We start from the raw sequence: 27,751 nt of genomic DNA, 5'->3' as shown, positions 1-27,751 counted from the left end.
ACAGTAAAATGCCATAAGCATAATTTTTTCTTTTTTGATTACAATTTTGTTTACCAGAGGTTACAATCTTTTCTAGAGACTACTTATAACACTCTAAAACTTACAGCTTCAGTTATTCATTTATTAAGTACCTACTGTGTGCCCAACTCCGTGCTAGGTGCTGAGGACACAGTATGAACAATAACACAGATTCCTGCTGTCATTCAAGTAGAAGAAACAGGTAATGAAGTTACTTTCAGATAGAAGTGAGTACTATGAAAAAAGGCAGCAGTAGACTGTGATAGGGTGACTGAACGGGCAATATTAGATAAGGTGATCAGAAAAGACCTCTAGAAGGAAGTAGCATTTAGCCTGAGACCTGATGATGAAAAGGAGAGATCAAGGCAAAGAGTTGGAGGCAGATTGTTCCAGAGAGAGAAGAGCTATAAGCAAAAGCCATGAGGTGAAAATAAGCTTGGCTTGTTTGATGTGCAGGAAGGTGGCCAGTATGGCTATGGCTCTGTGGATGAGGACCAGAGCACATGGACCACAGTTTAGAAGTTAGATTTTAAGAGTAACTGGGAAGCAGTGGAGGGTGGCCTAAGATTTCTATAGGTTTTTTTGGCTCTCTATGGAGGAAAAAACCTTAGGAAGGCAAGGATGGAGGTGGGAGAACAGATCTGGGTTACTGTGGGAATCTAAGAGATGCATGATGGGGACCTGGACTTTGTGGTTGTGGTACAGATGGAGCATTCAGTGTGCACACATCAAGCCTGAAGGAAAAAAGATATCTGGAGCTTAGGAGACTGGCTCAGGGGATGAGGGTAAAGATTTGGGAATCATTTGATATTGGTGTAGTGAAAACATGCATGCATAGGCAGTTTCTGCTAAATTGTTAAAATAAAAACTATCTTCTTACCTGTTCTAATTTGGACCGATTGCTTTCAAGGCCTGCTGCACAGCTATCATACTGGGATTTCTTTTCATCACACTCCTGGGTTAGTTCCTAGTATGAAAGGATAAAATGATTGAATAAGAGAAAAAAAAAAAAGGCCTAAAATGTGGCTCTGAAACAAAGCATGCCCTTGTCAGTCTTGTAACTTAACTCAAAGCTTCTTGGCATACTTAAGAGTTATTTATACAACAATCAGACATTTGAGAATTATGACAGATGAAGGTGCTGATAAAAATAATAGTTACCATGTATTGAGCTGTGTGCCAGGCTCTTTATTAGGAGCTGAGGATACAACAGTGAGCAAAACAGCCAAAATCCTTCCCCTAAAGTATGTTCAGACAAGTAAACAGCCTGTTGAGTGCTGTGATGGGCAAATGTTAAGTGTTATAGGAGAACGCAGGGCTCTCACAGGACCTAACCCCAGCTTGGAGATCAGCAAGGATAGAGAAACTGATATCTAAGTTGAGGGATGAAGGATTAGTACAATAGTTAGGGGGAAGGTGAATAAGGGAGGAGAATGTTCAGAAAAAAAGAACACTATATATAAAGGCTTGGGAGTCAGAGAGAGGAACAATAATTTAGGATGAACAAGTAGGTTATTATCCTGGAGTATGTCTGGGAAGTGTGAGAAGACGCTGAAGGCTTAGGCAGGGGCTTGGTTAGAAATCTGCAAACCACAGTGGGGCCTTTGAGCTTTACCCTTGTCAATAATTCAACCTCATCACAACCCCCTGAGGTAGGCATTGATATCCCCATATCATGCTGGGAGAAATTTCATGGAGGCCAAGTACCTTGCCAAAGATTATACTGCTAGAAAGGGTACAAATTATACTGTCAGAATTTGAATTCAGGCTGTTTGAGTAGTTTCAAGCTTTCTTCTAATGCAGTATTATTTTGGAATAGGTAACTTGAAAAATCTTCTATAAATACTTAGAAATGTTAAAAATATCTACAAATGCTTGATAAGGTGGAGCAAACATCTTTTCAAATCCAGAACTGAAATGAACTCAAGAAAGTAAGAGGAATGACCAGGGCCAGAAACAAAGGAGGACATTTTGTGGTTGCCCTTGGTGAAGGAAGCTGGAACACTCAATCTTGGTAATGGAGTGATTCTAATGTTCAGGCAGGGCAGAAGACAGAATGGAAAGTTAGAACTGAGAACTCCATAGAATCCAAGCTGTTTTTCAGCTTGGGAGCCTGGATGGAAAGGGTTAACACCAGGCCTGGAATGAAGCAAGCCAGTCTCAGAATGACCTTGGTTTCACATAGTAGTTTCCATGGGAACGGGAGAGTTAACATAAATGTGTGCGTTTCCTTTGTTGTATGGGGCAGCATGTGGTTTGGGGTGACTAGCACAGTATAAAAGACTAGTGGGGTGCTCGCTACAGAGAACATATACTAAAACTGGAACGATCCAGAAGATTAGCAATGGCTCCTGTGCAAGGATGACATGCAAATTCATGAAGCATTCCATATTCGTAAAAAAACAAAACTAGTGGTAGCTCTCTCCTGGACCCAAACCTAGTTCGGGGTGACATGGCTAAACACATCAAGAAGGTCAGAATCATCCGTAAATATGGGACTCGTTATAGCGCCTCCCTCAGGAAAATGGTGATGAAGATGGAATTAAGCCAGCCCGCCAAGTACACTTGCTCCTTCTGTGGCAAAATCAAGATGAAAAGATGAGTTGTGGGGATCTGGCATCATGGCTCTTGCCTGAAAATTGTAGCCAGTGGAGCCTGGACCTACAGCACTACTATCCTCACAGGAACGTCTGAAGGAATTGAAAGACAAGTAGAAGCTCTATCATTTGAAACACTGCTTGCCTATGATAAACAGGTTAACTTATGCATCAAAATTGCTTTGCTGTTAAATTTATTAATTAGATGTTCTGATTTTCATTGCATTAACTCTGCTTTCTCAAAAGAGGCTTGGAAATTAAAATCTTGTACTTTTATTGGAAAAGAAAAACTGGTGGTAAAAAGGAGCTGTGACTTTTCTGTATCACAGGGACCTATAGATACCTAAGGCTCTCATGGGTAACAGTCATACACACCCTAAATGGGAGAAGAGGCAACAGAGGCTGTGGCTGCTGGGCCTCTCAATGAGATGAAGATACTACAGTAGATGACATAGATGACAGCTTTTTTTTTTTTTTTTTTTTTTTTTGGTCCATGAGTCTGATGGCTAAACTAATCCGTAAATGCACGTGCTGCTGCAGAGGCAGCTGGAGGAAAGGGCCTGTCCTTTCCTCAGGCAGGTGTGGGGTTTGAATTTACCCTTACCTGCATGAACCGCCAAGCTGAGACAATAATTCAAAATTAGCTCTAAGTTTGTAATATTTCTAAAACACCTGGCAGAGCTAACTGCAAAGCCACTCTGGAGGGACACACCCTCCAACCTAGCTGCTGGGATTCAAAAGACAAAACTGTACTAAAGCTCACAATCTAAAAGTATAAACCTACAAGGAAACAATCAATCCCTAGGACTAAAGATCAGAAGATCTAAAAAAACCCAGTAGGACGGCACCTCCAGGAACTTCGGATACTAGAAATAAACCTATTAAATAAAATTTTTAAAATATTTTTGAAATAAGGATATCAAGGAGGAACTGAAAACAAAAGGCTAAGAAAAAGTAAAATAAAGCACAGTGAGTAAAAATAGACAAACATGAAAAAATAGTCATTGAAATTAAAAATTAAATGTCATAAACATAAGATTAGACACAGCTCAGAAGATAAAAAGAATGAACTTGAAAACAGAGCTGAGGAAATTATTTAAAATTCATCACAGAGAGACAAAAAGATAAAAATATGAAGGCAAAGTCATGCAAAAGGGAACAGACATTCCCTGTTATTCCCCCAGGGATGTGATAAGTATGCCTAACATGTATCTAATAGCAGTCACTGGAGATCAGACTAAAAAGAACAGGGGAGAGAATATTTGAAGATATGTGGAATTTTCCTAGAATTAATGGAAGACAAAAAGCACAAATTCCAGCAAAGCAAATAAGACTAGTGACATTGGACAACACCAAAGACAAAGAAAAAACATTACAACTAATTATAGGGAGATATTACCAATATTTTTAATGATAATTAAACTGATAGAAGACCTTTCAACACAAGAGAAACCTGAAAGCAATGAGCAATCTATTATTTAAGGGGGGGAAAAAAAGATGGCTTACTTTACAGAGAGAAATACTACAAGAAAACAAAACAAAGAAATTTAATTTTAGGAAGAAGGAAACAGAATCCAGAAGGGAAGGGTCAACATACAAGCAGCAATGGTGAGAACTGTTAAATATGTGGGTAAATCTAAACAGGAAATGACTGTATAAAATAGTAATTATAAGTAATGACCACCCTGGCAACTGCTTTTAGAGATGAAGAAAAAAAAATGGAAATAAACTACCAGAGGATAACAACACACATGTAAAGCAGAAGAGGATGTTAAACTATTCTAAGGTCCTTGTATTGTTTGGGAGATGCTGATTAAATTTAGTGTTTGTTAAATCAGGAAAATAGACATTAAAAATTTAAGAGTAAACAGTATCAGAATAGAAGATAAAAAAGGAAATAAGGGGAATAAAGAAGATAAAAAGAAACAGTGCAATGAAGAGCAGGAAGAAGAAGCTCAGTAAACAGGATGCACAAAATAGAAAATAAATACCAATGTATCAATAATAATCAAAGTAAATGTAAATGGGATTAAATTCACCAATTCAAAAGACAGAGTTTCAAACTGAATGAAGAAACCACCCACACAAGATCCAGCTATATGCCATTTTACGAGACACATGACAAAAGGGCATAGAAAACTGAAAGAAAACAGAAATAAAAAGAAGACCAAGCAATCTTAATCATAAGAAAGCTGGTGTACTTACGTTAATAGCAGACGAAATAAAAATCTTAGACCAAAAGCATTAGCAGGAATAAACAGAATAAAAAATAACGATAAAATTAATAATTTCCAAGAAAGTTTTTTAAAAACCTGGAATCTTTTTCCTAATTGTTGCAAAATAACATAAAATGCACCATCTTAACCATTTTTAAGTGTACAGTTAAGTACTAAGTACACTCACGCTGTTGTGCAACAGATCTCCAGAACTTTTCATCTTGCAAAACTGAAACTCTATACCCATTAAACAACTCCCCATTCACCAGGAAGTTTTAAATGATACATTTGAGAAACTGGATCCCCAGTACCCAACAACTGGAAAAGACATTCTTTTTAAGATTGAGGCACTAAAAAAATTAGGTTGGCCTCCTATCTCTTCATGGTCACACTTAACCCTAGAAGACAGTGAAGCTATGCTTTGAAAATTCTCAAGGAAGATTTTATGTTCAAGTTAAACTGCTTTTTAAATATTTAAGGTAAGAAACTCATCAGGGAATATTGTTCTTGTGAGCTTTTTTGAGGATCCTCCTCGAGGACAAATCACAGACAATAAAAATTAGGAAAAGAGGCAGTGAAAGGATTGATAACGAGTACTGAATCTAATTACAGGTTAAACACTGAAAACAAAAGTGGCAATCAGGGTAATAGAACAGAATGTAAATGTTACGTGCCCTGACAATGTAGAAATGATACAAAAAACAGGGAAGGGAAAGGTAAAAGAAGGTGGAAGTTAGAATAAATAAGCTGATTTCCTCAATTTTTAATTGCTGGGGATGGGTGGGGGTAATGTCAAAGGATAATTTAAAGCTGATGAATCAAGTTATAAGTATATTAAAAGTATAAAGGCAAACTGTAAGAAGACACAATTGATTAAAATCAGGTGATAAAAGAAAGAGAAGGGAATGAGAAGGAAGAGGAAATATACTAATTTCATCACTGCTCCCAACAGGGATTAATAGATACTACCTATAGAAATGGATGATTAACAGTGGGGTTACAAATAGAACCACCAGAACAGAACCACAAGCCAGAAACACATACATGGAGAGGGAGAGAGAGAATGAGAAGACAAATGGGATTTTTTTTAATAGGCTTTAAAATCAAAAACTATACATAAAATGTACTAAGATCAAATATGTCTGCGTATCAATAGATATAAATGAGCTAAACTTACTTATTAAAACAAACCCTTCAGATTATATCACATACTCAAACCCAATTCAAGACCTATTCAGACACAGCTAAAAGAAGATAATTTTCAAAAAGCTAAAAGCAAAAGATGAGCAAAAGTACAGTAGGCAAATGTAAACAAAAGGAAGAAGACATTTTGTTAATATCATTGAATTCCACCACCAAAAAAGGCCTTTGTCTTTTTAGAGAGTAGAATAAAAGTATTGAGAACAAACTTTAGGCAGCCAATAAATAACTACTCATCCATTAACTCTCAGAAAATTTCTGGAAAACACATAAGCACATGTTTTACTTCTGGAGAGTGTAGAGAAAGAAGTAATTTCTACTCTTTCCCTTAAACAATTCTTCACAGTTTGAATTCTTACCAAGAGCGTGTTTTTACTTTTATAAGATAAAATGATCAATAAGAAATATTTCAATGAAATCAATAATTGTATTATATAATCTAAAATGAGTATTTTAGCTTTTCCCATATATTAGCAATTATATGTACTATGACATTTAATGACATATAATTTATAGAACTACTCCTAATAAACATGAAACTTTTCAAGATCCTATTCTACTTCCAGGTGACTACAAAATATTTATTTATTTATTTATTTATTTATTTTTTAAAATTTTTATTTATTTATGATAGTCACACACACACAGAGAGAGAGAGAGAGAGGCAGAGTCACAGGCAGAGGGAGAAGCAGGCTCCATGCACCAGGAGCCCAATGTGGGATTCGATTCCGGGTCTCCAGGATCGCGCCCTGGGCCAAAGGCAGGCGCTAAACCACTGCGCCACCCAGGGATCCCTGTTTATTTATTTTTAAAGATTTTGTTTATTTATTTGAGAGAGAAAGTGAGTGGGGGAGAGGGAGAAGCAGACTCTCTACTGGGGAAGGAGCCCGACGCAGGGTTCTATCCTAGGACCCTGAGATCGTGACCTGAGCTGAAGGCAGACGCTTAACCGCTGAGCCACCTGGGCACTCCTAAAAGATTTAGATAAATGTAAATTATATATCTGGAGCTGTGATGCTCTAATTTTCAAACAGTTGTTAATATTCAAATTTATAACATGCAAACATGCAAGTATAACAGAAAGAAAATGTATTAACACTTCACTATAAAATTTCCTAAATATTTGAGTTGCCCATTAAAGTTAGATGTATAATGTATTTTTCAGTAGTCCTGCACTTCACCAATATACTGTATCTATGTAGTTTTGAGTGGTAAGTGCCTGAACATTATTTTTAACTTGTGTGTCTGGCTTCCCGCATGGAGCCTGCTTCTTCCTCTGCCTGTGTCTCTGCCTCTCTCTCTCTCTCTCTCTGTGTCTCTCATGAATAAATAAATAAAATCTTAAAAAAATAAATAAAAAATAATGTTCAAAGTAGAGAACAATTAAGAATTTCAGTTAATATGTACAAAGAGTTTATAATCAATGACATGACTAGCCTTTTTTTTTCAGTATACTTTTTATCACAAAAGGTTTCTGGATAAAAATAGAACTATAGATGGATGCAGGAGATGGACATATGGAGATAAACAAAATGAGCATTAAGCACTCACCAAACAGACTGAACTCAGACATTTAAAAAAACAACAGTTAATGCAAATATAGACAAGTCCTGCACTCTTTTTAAAAGATTTTTTTTAAGGGGAGCCTGGGTGGCTCAGTTGGTTGAGCATTTGACTCAGTTTCAGCTCAGGTTGTGATCTTGGGATCGTGAGATCAAACCCCATGGCAAGTTCCACATTCATCAGGGAGTCTGCTTGAGTTTCTCTCTCTCCCTCTGCCCCTCCCCCCTCCTGTGTGCATGCTCTCTCTAAATAAATAATCTTTAAAAACAGAGTTTTTATTGTGGTGAAATTTACATAAAATATACATAAAATAAAAATTACCACTTAAATCATTTTTAAGTGTCCAGTTGAGTGGCATTTGCACATTCACATTGTTGTGCAGCTGTCCCTATCCATCTCCAAATCTCTTTTCATTTTCCCAAACCAAAACTCTGTTCCCATTTAACACTTAACTTTCTGTTCCCCCTGCCCCTCACAACCACCATTCTACTTTATGTCTGTGAATGTGACTACTCCAAGTACCTCATATAAGTGGAATCATACAGTCTTTGTCTTTAGCAGTGTGAGGTTTCAACATGGCAGAAGACAGAGATGAAAATGTTGATAGGTACCCCCTCTGACTTGATGATATGTTATGTGGAAAGAACTGGAGAGTTGTATTATTTAGGAATGGTGGTAAAATAGTTACATCTCTTTGTGATGGGAGAAGTAGGTAGGGCTTCATATACAGAGAAATCTGGTTAAATCACATGAAAATGAGTTTCAGGTTTGGTTATATTATAATAAATGACTGTAGATTTTAAGATCTGGTATATGATTTATTTAGAAAACAATTTGGTTGAAAAGCAATAATATCCCTTCTAAAACTATCTTTAATAATTATAATGATAAATACTTTTTAAAAAAAGTTCTAACATATTAGTCATTGTTGCCAAGTGCCTTATATGTGTTATTTCATATAATCTTTATAACCCCCCTCTAAGAAGAGACTAGAGGCAGATGCTTAACTGCTTAAATGACTGAGCCACCCAGGCACCCCTATCTATATTGTTCTTAAATTGGGTTATCTTTTGTCTTTCTTGAATTTTTTCTCATTTCACCTATGAGTGTATGGACTCCAGAGAACAGAACTTGTCGCTTCCATTTCTTTTGTGATGGCAGTAGTGTGTAATGGAATGAGCAAGAGATGGGAAATAAGATAATACAGATGTCGGAGTCAAGCTCCAACTCTCTTATTGCCTATTAGTCTATTTGGATAAGTCACTAAACCTGTCTCAGACCCATGGCATTTTCTATAAAAACGATGTGATTTTTCACTGTGCTCTGTTGGATGGCATTCGTGAAGAATTTTATAGTTCCATAACTCAGGCACATGCAGTACAACCCACATTCAAGCCTAAAATTACTACACGGAGAGTGATAAAATAACAACTGCTAATGTCAGATGGTGGAGGCCATCTGATCTGGATTTATGGAGGGCATTTACCTTCTAACAGTTTTGCTTCAAAGTGGTGGTTAGAGTCAGCTTCCAAGCAACGGTATTTCATCACTTATCACAAGCTTTTGTAGTTTGCCCCTGGCCCTGCTCCCCAGCAAAGCAAGTCCATTAATCTAAAGTTAACTTGTCAGCACTCATTGGCAGACTGTGAGCTTTTACCTGGCCACAGAAGAATGTGACTTCATATTTATACCTCTGATATGCATCAGATTTAAAGCAAAAATCTAATCTAACTGCACTTGTGATCTCAGCCTAAACTCTTCTCCTTCTCTCTTCCCCCCAATAATTTGACAAAACAAACACCATAAATTAAACAAAAATTGCATAGGTCATATTACTCTTTTTTGTGGAATTATATCAAAATAATAATAATAATAATAATAATAATAATAATAATAATATGCTTTCTATAAATTACCCAAGTAAAATATTCAGAATTCTAACTAGTATATCCAAATAAGATGGGATGCTGAAAGTACTGCAAAACCAAATTCACTTACTTGACATTTCTGACGCAACTGTCGTAGTTCTTTTATAACTGGGGCTAGAGCTGACTTCTTTTCAGATACCAATGAATTCAGTTTTTTTACCTGTCATTTAAACAAAATTGATGAGATTTTAAAAAAGAATTCAAAAGAACAAAAATAACTATATGCATAAATATATTTATTATAGTGTTATATAAGAGAATAAAAAAACTGTAAATTACTTCAAAACCAAATAATGGGGAAATGATTTAGTAAATGTTTCAGTAAGATGGAATAGCATTTAACTATTCAAAATGTCAATTATTAAGACCATAAACCATATAAGAAAATATTTGTAATCTAACACTGAATGATAAAAACAAATTAGAAAGTTCCATCTACAATCATGTTGTATTATTTTAAAAATATGTAATTATGTAGGTTATACAGTATATACATAACATAATGAAGTGATATTCAAAATATATAATAACCCAAAGGATATAAGTAATGACCAATCAAAATGGACACCAGCCATAGAGACTAATGGGGTCTTGAAGGCCTCTGCTGTGTTAAATGTTAATCTTTTTAGGACTCAGATTGTAGTGAGATCCTGAGGGTTCTGGGCAAGTGGCCAATGTGGAAAAAACAGGTGCAAGTGGGCATTCTAAGAGTCTGAGGCAGCAGCTATTTACCAATAAGGAAGGAAAGATTTCAACATTGTAATGTCTGATGAAGCTGCATCAATGCATTCAGGCTGAACACACATTCAGCTCCAAATATGGAAAGATACTAAGGACATATACAAAAATGAAGTAATTTTATTAGTTAGGGTGGTATGATTTGGGAAAACTTATTTTTTATCTTAAATATTTCCTTAATGTTCTGTGACTTTTACATACTTAAAAACCAAAAAGATAAGGCAGGCATTTCAATACATAATTCAATATGATATTTAATAAACTCATGTTTCCTTGGAAAAAAAGCCCTGCAAAATGCATAAATTATGACAAGTTAAACAAATCATTAGAATGGAAGCATTCAGAAGTGATTGATAGAAACAGATGAAAGAATATAAAGTAAACAATGTGCAGAAATGAAAATTTGAATGTTTCATTAAAAACAAAACACAAAAACATCTGCCTCTAGCTACACACACACACACACAAAAAAACCCTAAAGTATAATCGGGATGCCTGGGTGGCTCAGTTGGTTAAGTGCTTTCAGCTCAAGTCATGATCCCTGCATCTTGGGATCAAGTCTTCCTCTCCCTCTGCTTCTCCCTGCCCCCATCAAACTCTCAAATAAATAAATAAAATCTTTAAACAAGTGTAATCACCATTTCAGACATGTCGTCGAGTGTTCGGCCTTTCATCTCATCAACTTCGGTCTTCAGTGCAGACACTCGTTCTAGTTCTTCCTGGGTGTAACTATATCCAGATATACCCTTTTTATCTTCAATGGTTTGCTGCAAGTAAAGAATAAAAATAGGTGTAAAAAATGGAGTCTACAAAATGGGTGTCAAAACCTTGATGATTCCATAAGAAGTGTATAGATTTAATACTTAACAATGTCTTATAAATAAGACAAATTGGCTTAGAATCATAAAGAATAATTTTTATTGACTTCAACAATAATTACATACCTTTATATATTTTTCTTAGATTTTATTTATTTATTCATGAGAGACAGAGAGAGAGAGAGAGGCAGAGATATAGGCATAGGGAGAAGCAGGCTCCTCACAGGGAGCCCGATGTGGGACTCAATCCCGGACCTCAGGATCATGTCCTGGGCCAAAAGCAAACGCTCAACCACTGAGCCACCCAGGTATCCCCATACCCTTATGTGTAATAAAGTTGCACTAAATTTTACTTTGGTAACCTCAGGTGCATAGTAAGTATTTCTAATTTTAGCACTCAATAAATATTTGGTGACTGAATTCTCAAATAATCAATATACTTATATTCATTCACCCATCCAATATATTTTTTAAAGACTTTATTTATTTATTTATTCATTCATGAGAGAGAGAGAGAGAGAAGGGAAGGCAGAGACACAGGCAGAGGGAGAAGCAGGCCACATGCAGGGAGCCCTATGTGGGACTCGATCCTGGGACTCCAGGATCATGCCCTGGGCTGAAGGCAGTGCTAAACCACTGAGCCACCCGGGCTGCCCTCCAATATTTAAATGTGCTGAGCATAGTTCTAAGCGCCAGATATACTGCAGTGAACAAAACAGGAGGAAAAAAACCCAACTCTCTCACAGAGCTTACTTCTGGTGAGAGTAAACAAGCAATATGTAGACAAGTAAAACAGAGTGTGAGGTGAGAGTGGGATTGGAATCTTAAATAACAGTGTGGTTAGAGAAGGTCTTCCTGAGAAAATGACATCTGAGCAAAGCCCGAATGAAGTGAGGGAGCAAGTCATACAGATATCCAGGAGATCAGCAAGTGTAAAAGATGTGCGGTAGGAGCAAATCTGTCCTTTCCAAGAAATAGCCAGGAGACTGGTGGAGTTGAAAACAAAGTGAGAATGAGGTTAGGGGGCAGGGATCATATAGGACTCAGATGGTTTGCTGGAACAGTCTCAGTTAGTCTATTGTCCTTTGCATTTTCAAAAGTGTCCTACTTTAGATGATAAATTATATGGTTACTTTATTTTTAGGCCAATGAAAGAGTTTGGGTTTGTTTTAAATGAACTGGGAGGCTTGTTGGGCAGTTTAGAATAAAGGAATTTTTAAATGGCCACTTCAACATCTGTGCTGAGATCAAACTATAGAGGGACAAAGGAAGCCAGTTAGAAGACTACTCCAATAATTCAGGTTTGAGATAATGGTAGCATGAATCAGATGGTGGTGGTGAAGGTAATGAGAAGTGGTTGTGTATCTATTTTAAAGACAACAAAATATTAGAGCAGATTAGATGTAGGGTGTGAGGGAAAATGAAAGATAAAGAATGACTAAAGTTTCTGGCCTGCAAAACTGAGGGGATGGAGCTGCCATTTGTTGAAATGAGAAAGACCTGGTAAGACAAGGTTTGAGGGAGTAATGAAGACTAGAAATTTAGTTTTGGACATGTTAAAAATTTGAAATGTCCAGTAGATATCCAAAAAGAGGTCAAGATGTTATAGAATGGGATTTAGGAAGGAATCTAAAAGAGATATAAAGTTGGGAGTTGTCTGCATAGATAAGGTCTTTAAAGTCTTGAGACAGGATAAGATCACCAAGGGAGTGAAAGAAGAGATCCAAGGGCTAAGCTTGAGGAACTCCAATATTTAGACCTTGGAGAGAAATGAGAAGAACTCAGCCACTGAGTAGGAATAGGAGTGCTAGTAAGAAAAAAAAAAAAAAAAAAAAAGGAGTGCTAGTAAGGGAGAAGAACAAGGAAAGTAGTTTACTAGAAGATAAGTAAAGGAAGAGGGAGTGATCAACTATGTCAAACACTGCTAATAGGCCAAGTAGGAAATGGACCAAGAATTGCTCACTGGGGATCCCTGGGTGGCGCAGCGGTTTAGCGCCTGCCTTTGGCCCAGGGCGCGATCCTGAAGACCCGGGATCGAATCCCACATTGGGCTCCCGGTGCATGGAGCCTGCTTCTCCCTCTGCCTATGTCTCTGCCCCTCTCTCTCTCTCTCTCTCAGTGACTATCATAAATAAATAAAAATTAAAAAAAAAAAGAATTGCTCACTGGATTTAGCAATGTGAGGTACTGGTGATCTTGATAAGAGAAATTTTGGTGAAATGACCTGATTGGAGAGAGTTCAAAAGAGGCTGGAAAAACCAAAAGGAGAGGGGGGAATGGAAGAAGAGTTGGAATTTGGGGCTGCCAATAAAATTGAGACTCCTAAGAAAGGAATAGAGGGAACTATAAAGTATTAGCCCCAAATTCTGTATGTAATTTCCACTTTGGGCATTACCAAATCCTGACCTGTGCACAAGGAGGGTAAGACTCCTAGTAACCAAATGGAGATCAATAGATGGGTGACTAAAAAAGCTGGGCAAAGATTTCAGTATCTCATAGTGCTAGAGAGACAGAGGTAGGAATTCAAGACTAGTCAATAGCTCCAGACTATTAGCTGAAATCCCAGAAAGGCTACTCCTGAGGAGTATGGGTTATAATTATTTTTTTTAATTTTTTTAAAAATTTTTATTTATTTATGATAGTCACAGAGAGAGAAAGAGAGGGGCACAGACATAGGCAGAGGGAGAAGCAGGCTCCATGCACCGGGAGCCCGATGTGGGATTCGATCCCGGGTCTCCAGGATCACGCCCTGGGCCAAAGGCAGGCGCCAAACCACTGCGCCACCCAGGGATCCCTAGGAGTATGGGTTATAATCTAAGAGTAAGAGCTAGGTGCTAAATGTAAGGACTACTTCCTAGGACTAGAGTTTCTGATACAGGTATAAGGGCTGCATTTTAGGAATAAGAGAAAACTGGAAAAATATCAGCTCTAACAAAACTGAATCAAGATTATCTATGAGGAAAAAAATCAAACACTTCCTTTTAAGGATAAAGGAAGTGTTTCCAGAACCTGACATTCAATGAAAAAGTACTAGGTAAGCAAAGTAACAGGAACAAATGTCTGACAATCAAGAGAAAAAAATACAGATTAATAGAAATGGACACTCAGATGAATTTATCAGACAGGACATTAAAAAAAGCTGTGATTATTATATTTAAGACAATAAATGAAAAGTTGGGGAATGTTACAAATAACTGGGATCTATAAAATAGAATCAAATGGAAATTCTAGAACTGAGATACATAATAAGTAATATTCAGAATTCAATATATGGATTACATAGCAGATTAGACACAGAAGATTAATGATGTAGAAGATAGCACAGCAGAAAAAAAATTCAGATTAAGTCACAGAGAGCAAAAATAATGGAAAATGGAGGGCAGCAAAACAGGGGTGCCTGGGTAGCTCAGTCTGTTATGCAGCTGACTCTTGATTTCAGCTCAGATCATGATCTCAGGATCCTGGGAAGCAAGCCTCACCATTGGCTTCATGCTGAGCACTCTCTCTCCCTCACCCTCTGCCCATCCCTCCCCACTCATGCTCTCTCCTTCTCTAAAAATAAATAAATAAATTAAAAAAAAAAAAGCAAAACACAAAATCCATAATAAACATGGTAAATAGTGAAAAAGCCTAACACACACAAAAAAGCCTAACACATATGTAGTTGTCACTGTAGCTCAAGGAAAGAAGAGGATGGGATTATAATATTTAAAGAAATACTGGCTGAGAACTTTCCAAAAACTGACAAAAGACATTAAAACCATAATTTAAGAAGCTTCACAGACCCTAAGACAGATAATAATAAAAAAAAAACTAGGAATATCATAGTAAAATTGCTAGAAAACCAAAGACAGGAAAAAAAAATCTTACCAACCAGATAGTAACATACTACCTTAAAAAACAAGCAATAACGGAAGCCAGCAGCCAATGGAATTAAATCTTTAAAGTACTGAAAGAAAATAACTGCCACCCTAGAATTCTATATTTAGTGAAAATGTGCTTCAAAATGAAGGTGCAATAAAAATGTTTTAAGAAAAATAAAAATTGAGAGGATTTATCACCAGCAGACCCACACTAAATGAAATACTAAAAATGAGATCCTAGTAGAATAATGATGATGATGATACAGGAAGGAAGGAAAGAGTCATGAAGCAGGTACATAAAAATATTAAAATAATATTTAATATTATATTTAATAATATTGAATTATTATATTTAATAATACTTGAATCCCACATAATATTATTATATTTATGTGGGATTCAAGTTGTATTTAGAATTTAAAAGTATATATCCACAATAGCACAAAATATGAGAAAGAAGTAAATGGAATCAAAGTATTATAAATTTCTTACATTGGCTAGGATACAGTAAAATAGGGAAGACTGTACTCAGCCAAAGATGGATGTTATAGTTTCTGGATAAGCATTCAAGAACAACAGGGATACCAAAAAGAAACTATAACCAGTAAGCTGAAAGAAGGGAAACATGGAAGATAAAAATACTTGAGTAATACAACTTTCAAAGGGAAGAAAGGAGAAAAAAATGAATGAAGAACTAATGGAACAAATAGAAAACTTTGAAAAACCAGTAATTACATTAAATGTAAAGAGATTAAATACTTCAGTGAAAAGAAAAAGATTGCTGGATAGAACTAGAGTGTACAATGCTAAGCGAAATAAGTCAGAGAAAGACAAATACCATATGATTTCACTCATACATGGAATTTAAGAAACCAAACAGATGAACATAGGAAAAGGGAAGGAAAAATAAAATAAGATAAAAACGGGGAGGGAGGCAAACCATAAGAGACTCTTAACAATAGGGAACAAACCGAAGGTTGCTAGAGGGGAAGCGGGTGAAGGAATAGGGTAAATGGTAATGGGCACTAAGGAGGGCACTTGTAATGAGCACTGGGTGTTAAATGCAAATGATGAATCACTAAATTCTACCCCTGAAATTAATACTACATTTTATGTTAACTGACTACAATTTAAATAAATTCTTAGCAGAAAAAAAAGACAAAGATTGCCACACTATATAAAAATATAAAGCTAGCTATATATTTCTTATAAAATACATACAATAATTATAAAGATGGAGAAAGGTTGAAAGGATGTAAAAGATATGTGTCTTTTAAACATTAACTAGAAGAAAGTTTGGCTGTATTAATAACAGATTAGTATATTATGAGAGATATATATTATGAAAGATTTAAAAAAAAGGGTATTTCCTAATTATCAAAGGGCCAATTTAACAGGAAGGTAATGATACTAGATTTGTATGGACTAATAACATAATCTCAGGATATTTGCAGTGATACTGCGGGTGCTCTGTCCTGATTTGCTTACAGGGCCAGTGTACCTATCCCTTAACTGTTGTGAGAATTGACTATTAATGGCTTATAGTTATCCCTTCTTCAAAATGTGCCCTTGGCTGAGCAGGAATTGCATCACACCACCTTCTGGGTCCATAGCACACGACTGACTGACAGCGGGGTACAAAAGGGTAATTTTCTTGCCTAAAGACAAGACTAACTTTGTGATGCAATTTGTATTCCAGAGCTCCTCGTGAGATCAGACTGAAACTGGACTCCAAATGAATCCACTTTTCCTCACTGCTTCATTCTGGTTCCTCACTTCCTTTCTCCTAAGAGCACTCTCTGACTTAATCATGTGCAGAGGAATAAGAATTCTTGTTTTAGGTTCTGTTTCTAGAGAACCTGACTGAACTATAAAAATGGGCTTCTAGAGTAGGATTGCTCACTGGCTGAAGGAGCTCCATCGCTGGTGGCAGGGTGAATAGCGTTAGACCCATACATGTTATAGCAGTACAATTGTTAATACTTGTGGTGAACTGAGGCAGAGTGTAAGTGGAAGGTGACTATAGTGGTTGTGAGAATGGAAAGCTCAGATCTCCTTCAGGAGAACCTGCTAAAAACAGACTTGACTGCCATAACTGCTTCCACTATCAGGCTCCTACGAAGTCCATGCTTCCCCCAGGCTGTTCCTAGAATGACTGAGCATGGCAATAGTACGAAGGCTGGCCTGTTCCTGCCTGACAAGGGCACTCCTCTAGTGGGTGACTGGTTTGGGAACTCCCCTTTATCCAGACTAAAACTTTCCTAAAATTGTGCAGCAGTCTGAGGCTCTTCCTATACAATCCTCCTTCCTTTTCTCTCCCTTCACGGGTGTCAGACTTCTACTAGGGTTTAATGGTTTTCCTTGCCTCCTCTTGCTCCCTTTATCTTTCACAGTATTTACTCCAGCAAATCTCTTGTACATCTAATCCCATCTTGGCATCTGCTTCTTGAACCATCACAGGGATGCACTAGCTGGTACAATGTTGCTGGTGTTTAAGAAGTATGCAGAAATAATAACTATAAGGACTGCGGATCTGGGGTGGATGTTGCTAAGCTCCATTTATAGTTGAAGAGATAAAATTATGGGCTCAAATATATTAATCAATAATTTTTTAAAAGATTTTATTTATTTATTTGTGACAGAGAGGGAGAGAGAGAGGCAGAGGGAGAAGCAGGCTCCATGCAGGGAGCCCAAGGTGGGACTCAATCCCGAGTCTCTAGGATCACAACCCAGGGTGAAGGTGGCACTAAACCGCTGGGCCACTGGGGCTGCCCTATTAATCAATAATTTAAAGCAAAGTGATAAGGTCAGAAAACCTTCTTTGGAGCTGTAAAGAAACTCTCATTTCCTTTTTTTTTTAAATAATAAATTTATTTTTTATTGGTGTTCAATTTGCCAACATACAGAATAACACCCAGTGCTCATCCCGTCAAGTGCCCCCATCAGCGCCCGTCACCCATTCACCCCCACCCCCCGCCCTCCTCCCCTTCCACCACCCCTAGTTCGTTTCCCAGAGTTAGGAGTCTTTATGTTCTGTCTCCCTTTCTGGTATTTCCTACCCATTTCTTCTCCTTTCCCTTCTATTCCCTTTCATTATTATTTATATTCCCCAAATGAATGAGAACATATAATGTTTGTCCTTCTCCGATGAAACCCTCATTTCCTATGGCTGAAGGGCAAAGGTAGCTGAAAACCAGGCACACAACTTAATTGTTACCAGGGCAAAACTTCAGAGAAGTCTGAATATATTCTAGGCCAAAGCCAGGGCTTTGAGAAAGGGTACTGAGTCTGGGATGGAATACCTGCATAGACTCACCTGAGAACCTTGAACCTCTAGATTATCTTATATCCTCTGGGCAGTGGCAAGAGGCTTAGCTTGTTGGTCAGGGGCCTAGGAGAAGTAGGTGCCTGGATTGGAAGACTGGGGACAAGAAGGTCTGGGGAAGAGGCACGCAGATAGACCTACCAGAGTAATACACTAAGTGTAAAGATCTTTTCTCTTTTCATTGTATGCTAATGGCCACTAGAGAATGTCCAAAGCAGAAGAGAGCACTAAACAACCAAGTGGAAAGGATGATTTGGCCAGTAGACAGCAGGCCACCCAGTGCTTAGACAATGGGCTCATGAACATAATGGCTATGCTGGCAGAGATGGAGGCTAAGCTAGGGCCAAATAGCACAGGCTCCCTCTCACAGTGCCCATCTAGCTACTCCCACTGCCAAATGTCTGACCCGGCAAAAACAGAGACCAATCCTGAGTTCTAAATATGGAATCATACCTTGAGAAAACCAATCATCTTTCTGTCTCGAAAAGGACAACATTTCATCCTGACTTGGACTGACTGGCCCATATTCTGGGCAAGTATTTGCTTTTCTTTCCCATAATATTTCAGCCAGCATCACTATCCAAGGGCTCAGAGTATCTGGTCTACTGATGTGGAATTCCATATAATATCATTCAGACCATGGGATTACTTTATGGCAAAGGGGATATGGTGGTGGACACAGGACCATGGGATTCAGTCACTGTGCCAGATACCATACCATCCAGGAAGCTAATAGCCTGATAGACTGGTAGAAGGGCCTTGTGAAGGTACAACTGAGGTACAGCTTAGAGGCCTCACAGGCCTGTGAGGTTGATTTCTATTCTTCAAGATAGAGTATACATTTTAAACCAATGCCCACCACTTGGTGCTGTGTAGCAAACAGAAAGAACACATGGGTCTTGGAACTACGGAATGAAAGTATAAGTGTCACCACTCACTAGGATGCCCACTTATACACTTAGGAAATTATGTTTCCCTTCCTGACACTTTTAGGCTCTGTAGGTGTAGATGTTCTGTCTTCCAGAGTGGGTATGCTTTCACCAGATGCACATTAAAAGGCCTTTAAATTTAATGCTCTGGCTATACCATCTTGTCACTTGGGCTCTTCATGCCCATAGACCAGCAGGCAAAAAAAAAAAAGTTATAGTGATAGGAATACTAATGCTATACAAATACTGCTATATAATAAGGGCAGATAGGAATATGTTTGGCACTCAGGTGATCTATTAGGGCTTATGTGGGTACTCCTATGCCCAGTTTTAACAATAAATGAGTAAGTACAGCAACCACAGCCTGCTAAGGTCATAGTTCATAGAGTCTCCCACCTTTTAAAGATAAGGTACTGGGTCATCCCATCAAGAAAGTCATTTAAACCAGTCAAGGTGCTAACCAAACATGAGGGAAATCTAGAATGGATGATAAAGGAAGAAGACATTGAGTATTACTATGCTCTTGGGATGAAATGTAGCAATGAGAGTTTCCATTTGTCCTATTAATCTTCCTCCTACAAATTTTCCTAGAAATTGTGACCAACCAGAATCCTTTAGAAGCTATTCCTAAATGGAGTCAATTTGACATGAGAAACAGGTAGATCCCAGCATTATAAGGGGTGGGTTGTAATGGATGTTGTTGGTGCCTCACTCAGACCTCATCTGCAACCTGCCATGACTTGTTGACTGCTAAAGGTTCACAACTACCCCCTCGTCCAGGGGATGCTCTGCCATTGCGCTAGGGGGTTACTCTCTCCGCCACAGCCAATGACTGATACAGGAGTATAAAAGGCCAGCCCCTTTGCCTCAAGATGGAATCAACTTCACGCTGCAATTTGTGCTCCAAAGTTCCTCACAGAATCAAAATGAAGCTGTCTAGTCAGGACTACATCCCTGCTTGGCTCTTTTCTCCTGCTGTATCTGCTTATCTCACCCCCCTTCTTCTGAAGGCACTCCCTCCCTCAATAAACCACTTGTACAAAGTATTCCCTTTTCAGGCTCCACTTCTAGGGAACCCAACTTAAAAAATGTAAAGAAAAACCGATGGAACTAAAAAAAGAAGCAGACAAAGCAATAATCATAGAGATTTTAACACACCCCTTTCAATAACTAATGAAACAAGCAGACAAAAATATCAATAGGAATATGTAAGATTTGAATATTGTGGTTAACATACTTGACTGAATTGACATATAGAGAACACCATCCCCAACCACTGCAGAATACACATTCTTCTCAACTGCACTGGGACAATTACCAAAATAGACCATATGCTGGACCATAATGCAACACTCAACAAATTTTAAAGGACTAAAACTGCACAGAATGTTCTCTGGTCACAGTGGAAATAAGGTAGAAGTCAATAACAGAAAGGTAACTAGAAAATGCTTGTTTTTTTTTTTTTAAACTTTTAAAACAATTTATTTATTTATGATAGTCACAGAGAGAGAGAGAGAGAGAGAGAGAGAGAGGCAGAGACACAGGCAGAGGGAGAAGCAGGCCCCATGCACCGGGAGCCCGACATGGGAATCGATCCCGGGTCTCCAGGATCGCGCCCTGGGCCAAAGGCAGGTGCCAAACCGCTGCGCCACCCAGGGATCCCGAAAATGCTTGGTTTTTTAAGCAATAATCCATAGATCAAAAAATCATTATGGAAATTAGAAAATATTTTTGAAGTAAACAATAACACAATTACTACCTATCAATTTTGAAAGTAGTGTCATTAGATTCATGGCTTAGGGACGCCTGGGTGGCTCAGTGGTTGAGTCTGCCTTTGGCTCCTGGAGTCGCGGGATCAAGTCCCATATTGGGCTCCTTGTGGGGAGCCTGCTTTTCCCTCTGCCTGTGTCTCTGCCTCTCTTTCTCTCTGTTTGTCATAAATAAATAAATAAAATCTTAAAAAAAAATTCATGGCTGATGCACAGTAAATTAAGTTTTCTATCTTACATTCTCTAGAAACAAACAATATTCAACAGCATGAGACAGAAAGTTCATATTGCCAGCTAATCAACAACTGGTTGAAACTTCATTCACATCTCCCAGATTAATGCTAGTTGGTAAACCAACATCCTGATAAAATAATTTCATCATGGGTAAAAGGAACAAAAATCTAAATCAAGAAAATTCTGAGGATCTGGCATCCACAATGAAAGGTTTTGTTGTCAGAGAGGCTACTCTGGGCTTAACTTTTTTCTGACGACCAAGGCACAAATGCATAAAGAACAAGCCTGGAGGCAAACTTCCATATGGTACCTTCCCTAGATATTTCTTCCTAGAGCTCCACAGAAATAGCTGCTTAGAAATTTCTGCCCAGCAGGCCATGATAAATAAATATTTTACAGTCACTCTCTTGGTATGATCATTATTGCTACTTGGAATTCAATCTCTATTAATTACCCCAAAGTCAGCACAATGAAAAAGCTAGTGCTTACTGCTACATTAAAAAATAAATTAAAATAAATAAATAAAAAAATAAAAAATAAATAAATCAGGGGGCACCTGAGTGGTTCAGTTCCTTAAGCATTAGACTCTTGGTTTTGGCCCAGGTCACGATCTCAGAGTCATGAGAGCAAGCCCCACATCGGGCTCTGAGCTCAGCACAGAGCCTGCTTGAAATTCTCTCCCTTTCCCTCTGCCCCTCCCACTGCTTATGAACATGTACACATCTTTCTAAAATCAAATAAATAAGATCTTTAAAATAAATAAGCTTATATGATACCTCTGTAATTATTCAGAGAACATTAATAATTTTTTAGTGCTTTCAGTAAAAACAATGACCTCAGTATATAGTTATTACCCATAAACCTCCTGTCATTTATATTTCTAGCATCCCAAGATAATATTGTATTACCAGTTGATGTTGAATATTTTCATGACGTTGCTTAAGAAGTTCTTCTGTCCTCTGTAAGAGACCGAATTCAGCTTTAAATCCAGCTATTATTTGATGCTTCTTTTTGAAAACTGTACTCTTGCTTCGAAGTTTACTGACATATCGTTTGAACTATAAAAGAATACAACATATAACCTCGTAAGTAGAAATGTCATTGCCAAAAAAAAAAAAAAAAGAAATGTCATTGCCAAACATATATAACCTCAATGTATTAGGAAAGTGTTATTGTCTCCTGTCCAAAATGAGTGTCACAGGTATATAATAATAACTTAATGTCATTAGAAAACTTGGAAAGACTAACTGCTCAATTAAAATTTTTTGTGTAGATTTTAATTTTGGAACTCTTCGAAATATTATAAATCTTCATGTAAAAGCTATTTGTTTTGGGCTTTTCAAATAAGGATAAAAAATCAGAAACTCAACCCTATAAAGGAAAAAGGTTAAGAAAGAAGGAGGAGCAGGAGGAGGAGAAGGAGGAGAAGAAGAAGAAGTAGGAAATCGATTCTGGCTGTGATCTTATCATGATATCTCTTGCATACTGTACTATTTTGGTAGCACTGCATCTACGGAGATTAATAATAGACAACCAGAATAGTCAACAACTGTATTTATCATTTAAGAAATGTACTGTGATCATATACACTAAGCAGCATCTCAGACATTGGGATGAAACTCATACCAAACCTTAAAAAGCTAAGAATATTCCAAGTTAGTGGGAGTTTATAGTTGCTTAATTCAGCTCTTTATTTACTGATATAATGCTGTAACTACTCTAATGGAAAGATTCCACTATTAAGTAATACCAACTATAGTTTGGAAAAGCAAATGAAATGAATTGGAATTAAAGGAATTCATTTGATAAGCACTACTTACTATTATGTACTAGTGCTAGACACGGAGAATACAAGATACCCAGAAGTCCTGCCCTCACCAAGCTTAAGGAAATAGTGGTAAAACCAAACATTGAACTGATGTGTACAACCATGGTGAACATTATAAAGAAGTAAAGGGGCCCTTAGAATGAATAAACAGGAGTTTAACCAGGGTTGGGATGAAGGCAGAAAAGGTGGATGTTGGGATTTAGGAGAGGAGGATTATGGCAAGCTTCTCAAAATAATTACATTTAAACCAAGACTGAAGATGTAAGAATGTGCTAAAGGAAGAAGGAAGAGGCAAAGAAGAATATTCCAGGTAGAGGAAACAGAAGGTGTAAAAATTCTGGCTCATTAAAAGTATTGCTTGGTATAAGAAGCAAATGCCAGCTGCAACTGTGAGAAGTTTCTGAAACAGAACATAATACTTAAAAAAAAAATCACTTCCTCTTATGTACCATTATACTAATAATTTTAAGATTTTTTTAAACTACATAAAATGATTTTTCTTCCTGCTCTATCCTTTTATTAACTACATTATAAAGAAAACTTCCAAGTAAGAATTGGAATATAACATTGGAAAATGTTATATTTAAGCACGCCACTTCAAAACAAAACTAAGTTTCCATTTTACCTAATACAAGGTAATTCTTTTTTTAAAAATTTTTACTTTATTTTTTAAGGATTTTATTTATTTTAGAGATAGGAAACATGAGAGCAGTGGGAGGATAATAGAGGGAAGGAGAGAAACTCTCAAACAGACTCTGTGTTGAGCATGGAACCTGACATGAGGCTCGATTTCATGCCCCTGAAATCATGACCAGAGCCAAAATTAAGAGCTGGATGCTTAACCAACAGAGCCATCCAGGTGCCCCATTACTTTTATTATTTATAAAATTATGTAGAAGTCTCTTCTCAAGTTAGCCTTTAAAAGGATTGGGTATTAAAAAGGCTAAGATTCTCAAAGATTTATCTCATAGGGGTGTCTGGGTGGTTCAATTGGTTAAGTATCCAACTCTTGATTTTAGCTCAGCTCATGCTCAGGGTTGTGAGAGTGAGCTCCACGTTGGGCTCTGCGCTGGGAGCAGAGCCTGTTTAAGATTCTCTCACTATCTCTCTGCCCACTCCCCCTCTCTAGATGATAATAATAATAATAATAATAATAATAATAATAATAATAATAAAAAAATATTACTGAAATTTTGGAAAGCCGAAAAAAAAAAGAAAAAATTCACTTAAAGCCACTATTCTAATAGAAGCTCTACTACCATGTTGCTATTTCTCCTTTTAAGTTTTAAGGGTAAACATAAGGGCAATAATCTAAATTATAAGGTAGTAAAACAGGAAACATAGCATTCTAAAATTTAGGTGATTTTTTTCCTTAAAGACTTGATTGATTTTTCAGGACATAAAGAATGTTCTCAAAAATAGTAAGATTAAAAGTTCTTCACATAAAGATAACCATCTAATTCTAGTTTAGACATCTTTTAAAATTTGACTTAAAAAATAAAATAAAATTTGACTTAAACTTTGAAAGAAATGAAGAACCCACTGTGTTTTAAAGGAAGGATGTTCAAAATATTTTTGTTCCATGAAAGTTAGTTTTAATAGTAAGGAATACAGCCCTCACACAGCAAATTATCAATGGCTGGGGATTACAGGCATGGTTTAAAAATTTAAGTCATACCAATGTACCTAGTCCAATAACTTGTGATTTTTCCTTTTAAAGAATTAATGTGTAAGTCTGACATAATCACAGACTCAGAATCCCTAGAGTAACTATATGTTCTATTAAAAGTGTCCTGGGCAAAGTGCCCAAAATGAAATCAACCCTGTTCATCTGTTATCTTCTGTATTATCTAGGCCAATTTTTCCCTTCTTTATCTTGCTCTGTTCCAGAATTAGTTTTAAAAGCTAAAAGCTTTAAATATTTTTGGTGGAAGAACAGACCCACCAATTACCCAATATGCTCTATGCTGATTGGTTATTATTTGAAATTCACAGGACAAACTAAGGGTAAACTAAGGGAAGGTAATCAGGGCAGATTAATGATGGTTAAGTACAATAATTAAGCAATAGGTGGCCATCAAAGCACTCTAAGGCATCCACTACCCTGGATGAATTAGAGGAAAGAAAACAATTTTTTTAATCTTATTTATTTATTCATGAGAGACACACAGAGAGAGGCAGAGATGTAGGCAGAGGCAGAAGCAGGCTCCCCACAGGAAGCCCAATGTGAGACAATCCCAGGACCCTGGGATCATAACCTGAACCGAAGGCAAACGCTCAACTATTGAGCCACCCAGGCGCCCTGAGGAAAGAAAATATATTATCAATGTTTTCCTCCATTGGAAGTTTCTTCTCATTATCATTTGGATTTTAGGTTATTTCTGAATTTTCAAGTTATCAAAAAAAAAAAAACCATGATGAATATATTGAAGCTAAACCTTCAGAAACATTCTTAATGATTTCTATAGGACATACTTCCAGAAATGGTCAGAAGGAAATAAGGATTTGATATATTTTGATATATTTTGTCAAACTGTCCTTCAAAGGCTATTTATAGTACTTTTAATAACTGTCAACTTGATAATTGAAATAGTATTTTACTTTTCATTTGAATGTCTTTATTAAGGAAATTCACTTTTTTGTCACGTTCATTATTCATCTGGGGTAATTTTTAAAAATGATTTGCCTGTGTTTGGTCTTTTTTATTGGGGCTTTTAACTTTTTCCTGTGGATCTATAACAGTGATTCTCTTTTTGGTCTCAGGAACCCTTTATGTATATTTAAAATTATTATTATTTTTAAAAGATTTTATTTACTTGACAGAGAGAGCATAAGCAGGGGGAATGGCAGAGGGAGAGGGAGAAGCAGACTTTCAGCTGAACAGGGAGCCCAATGTGGAACTCAATCCCAGGACCCCAGGATAGTGACCTGAGCTGAAGGCAGAAGCTTAATTGAATGAGCCACCCAGGTGCCCCACAGTTTTAAAATTATTAAAGCACTCAAGGGGATTTTGTTTATGTAGACTGCTACTGTGTCAAATTTGAGGTAAAAGAATAGAATTTCCATTACTGGACCCCCTCATAACATATAAAAATCAATTCCAACTGGATTACAGACTTAAATGTGAAAGATAAAACTAAAAATCTTTTAGAATATTGGAAAATATCACCATAATTTTGAGGTAGGAAAGGATTCTTAAATAAGACATAAAACCACAAACTGGGCAGCCCAGGTGCTCAGTGGTTTAGTGCCGCCTTCAGCCCAGGGCCTGGTCCTGGAGACTCGGGATCAATTCCCACATCAGGCTGCCTGCATGGAGCCTGCTTCTCCCTCTGCCTATGTTTCTGCCTCTCTCTCTCTCTGTGTCTCTCATGAATAAATAAATAAGTAAATAAGTAAATAAATAAATAAATAAATAAATCTAAAAAAAAAAAACACCCCCCCCAAACTGAAAATAGATGATTAATAAACTTGACTAAAATCAAGAACTTTAGTTCATCAATATATAAAGAGATTAGGAATATATATCACAAGTTGGGAGAACATATTTGTAATACATTAAACCAATAAAGGATTTGTAGCCAAGATATATAAATTAATCCCTAAGTGAAAGACAAATAATCCAATAGAAAAATACTTGGTCACTTTACAGAAGAGAAATCCAAGATGACCAATAAATATATTAAAAGATACTCAACCTCATTAGTAATTAGTAATAGAAATTAAAACCACAGTAAGATACTATTTTAACACTCACCCAATTAGCAAAAAGAAGCCCTTTAATACTAAGTGCTGGTGAAGATATGGAGGCGGTGGAAAACCTGTAAACCACTGGGAGTGAGGGATTTGGTGTTTAGAATAACAGTTTGGAAAACATTTCATATCTACTTTAGTTGATGTTGTGTTCATCCTATGCCCCACCAACTCCACTACAATGAATAGCATGGCTTCTCAAACCTATCTATGGTGATGGAGCAGTTCTAAAAATTTCTAATCATTTGTAGAGTGGACACATATAAAACAATAAAAATATTTAGGAAACATCACATTACTACAAATCTTTCTAAAAATGCCTCTGCTCAACTTATATGGTCACGAATTATTATAACTGTAGGCAAGAACTGGTCTTCAGACAATTCTTTGATCTCTTTGAACAACTCCAGAGCAAAGCTTTGTAAATGCAGTATGCTCCAGTGCACTCATGTGACACAAATAATAAGTATATACCAAGATAGTAATCCACTAAGACTTTGCAGCAGCTGGGCAAGATATTATAAAGAACTCCCAAGTCAGTCATCCTCAGCTATAAGCAGCCTTATCCTTTTACCTCAGTATGCTAAACAATGATCAATTTTATTCAAGTGTCATATTGTGAAAAAAGTTAAGAAACACTGCTCTGGAGCAATTCTGTTCATAGTCACATACATAAGAATGTTGACAGAAACACTGCAATGTGAAAAACTAGAAAACATGCTACAACAAATTGTATATTCAAATAGATATCTACATATATATACATATGTATGTATACACACACATATATATGTCTGCACAGTGAAAGTAAACATTATAAATTCAAGAAATAATGTAAAACAAAACAAGCAAGTTATAGGATATGCAGAGTATGCTTCCATTAATATTGCTTAGGAAAACTAAGCAATATACTGTTTAGGGAGACAAATATATGGTCAAACAGTAAGTAAGAGTCAGAGAATGACAAATACC

At 36.8% G+C, this 27,751-nt stretch overlaps 1 protein-coding gene and 1 non-coding gene across 15 annotated transcripts in view; one reads left to right on the top strand and one right to left on the bottom strand.

Moving 5' to 3' along the window:
* The window catches only part of IFT81 (intraflagellar transport 81), a 106,448-nt gene that overhangs the window by 36,731 nt on the left and 41,966 nt on the right, over window positions 1-27,751 (bottom strand). For all 14 annotated transcript variants that reach the window (XR_005379150.1, XR_005379147.1, XR_005379148.1 and 11 more), the window contains exons 12-15: window positions 22,107-22,256; window positions 10,899-11,027; window positions 9,593-9,682; window positions 899-985 (exon numbers count right to left, since the gene is read on the bottom strand). Coding sequence is in view for 10 of the 14 variants with exons in the window: in XM_038575025.1 (XP_038430953.1) it covers window positions 899-985; window positions 9,593-9,682; window positions 10,899-11,027; window positions 22,107-22,256 (456 nt within the window). In the remaining 4 variants the exon portion in view is untranslated. The remainder of the gene's footprint in view (window positions 1-898; window positions 986-9,592; window positions 9,683-10,898; window positions 11,028-22,106; window positions 22,257-27,751) is intronic.
* LOC119866274 lies at window positions 2,310-2,414 on the top strand. The gene has a single exon (XR_005379596.1). It is a non-coding gene; the product is annotated as a U6 spliceosomal RNA (small nuclear RNA).

This window comes from Canis lupus, chromosome 26, assembly GCF_011100685.1.
Source record: "Canis lupus familiaris isolate Mischka breed German Shepherd chromosome 26, alternate assembly UU_Cfam_GSD_1.0, whole genome shotgun sequence".
NCBI classification, from domain to species: domain Eukaryota; kingdom Metazoa; phylum Chordata; class Mammalia; order Carnivora; family Canidae; genus Canis; species Canis lupus.
Note: the sequence above shows the minus strand (reverse complement) of the source record. Positions and strands in the feature narration are given on the sequence as shown.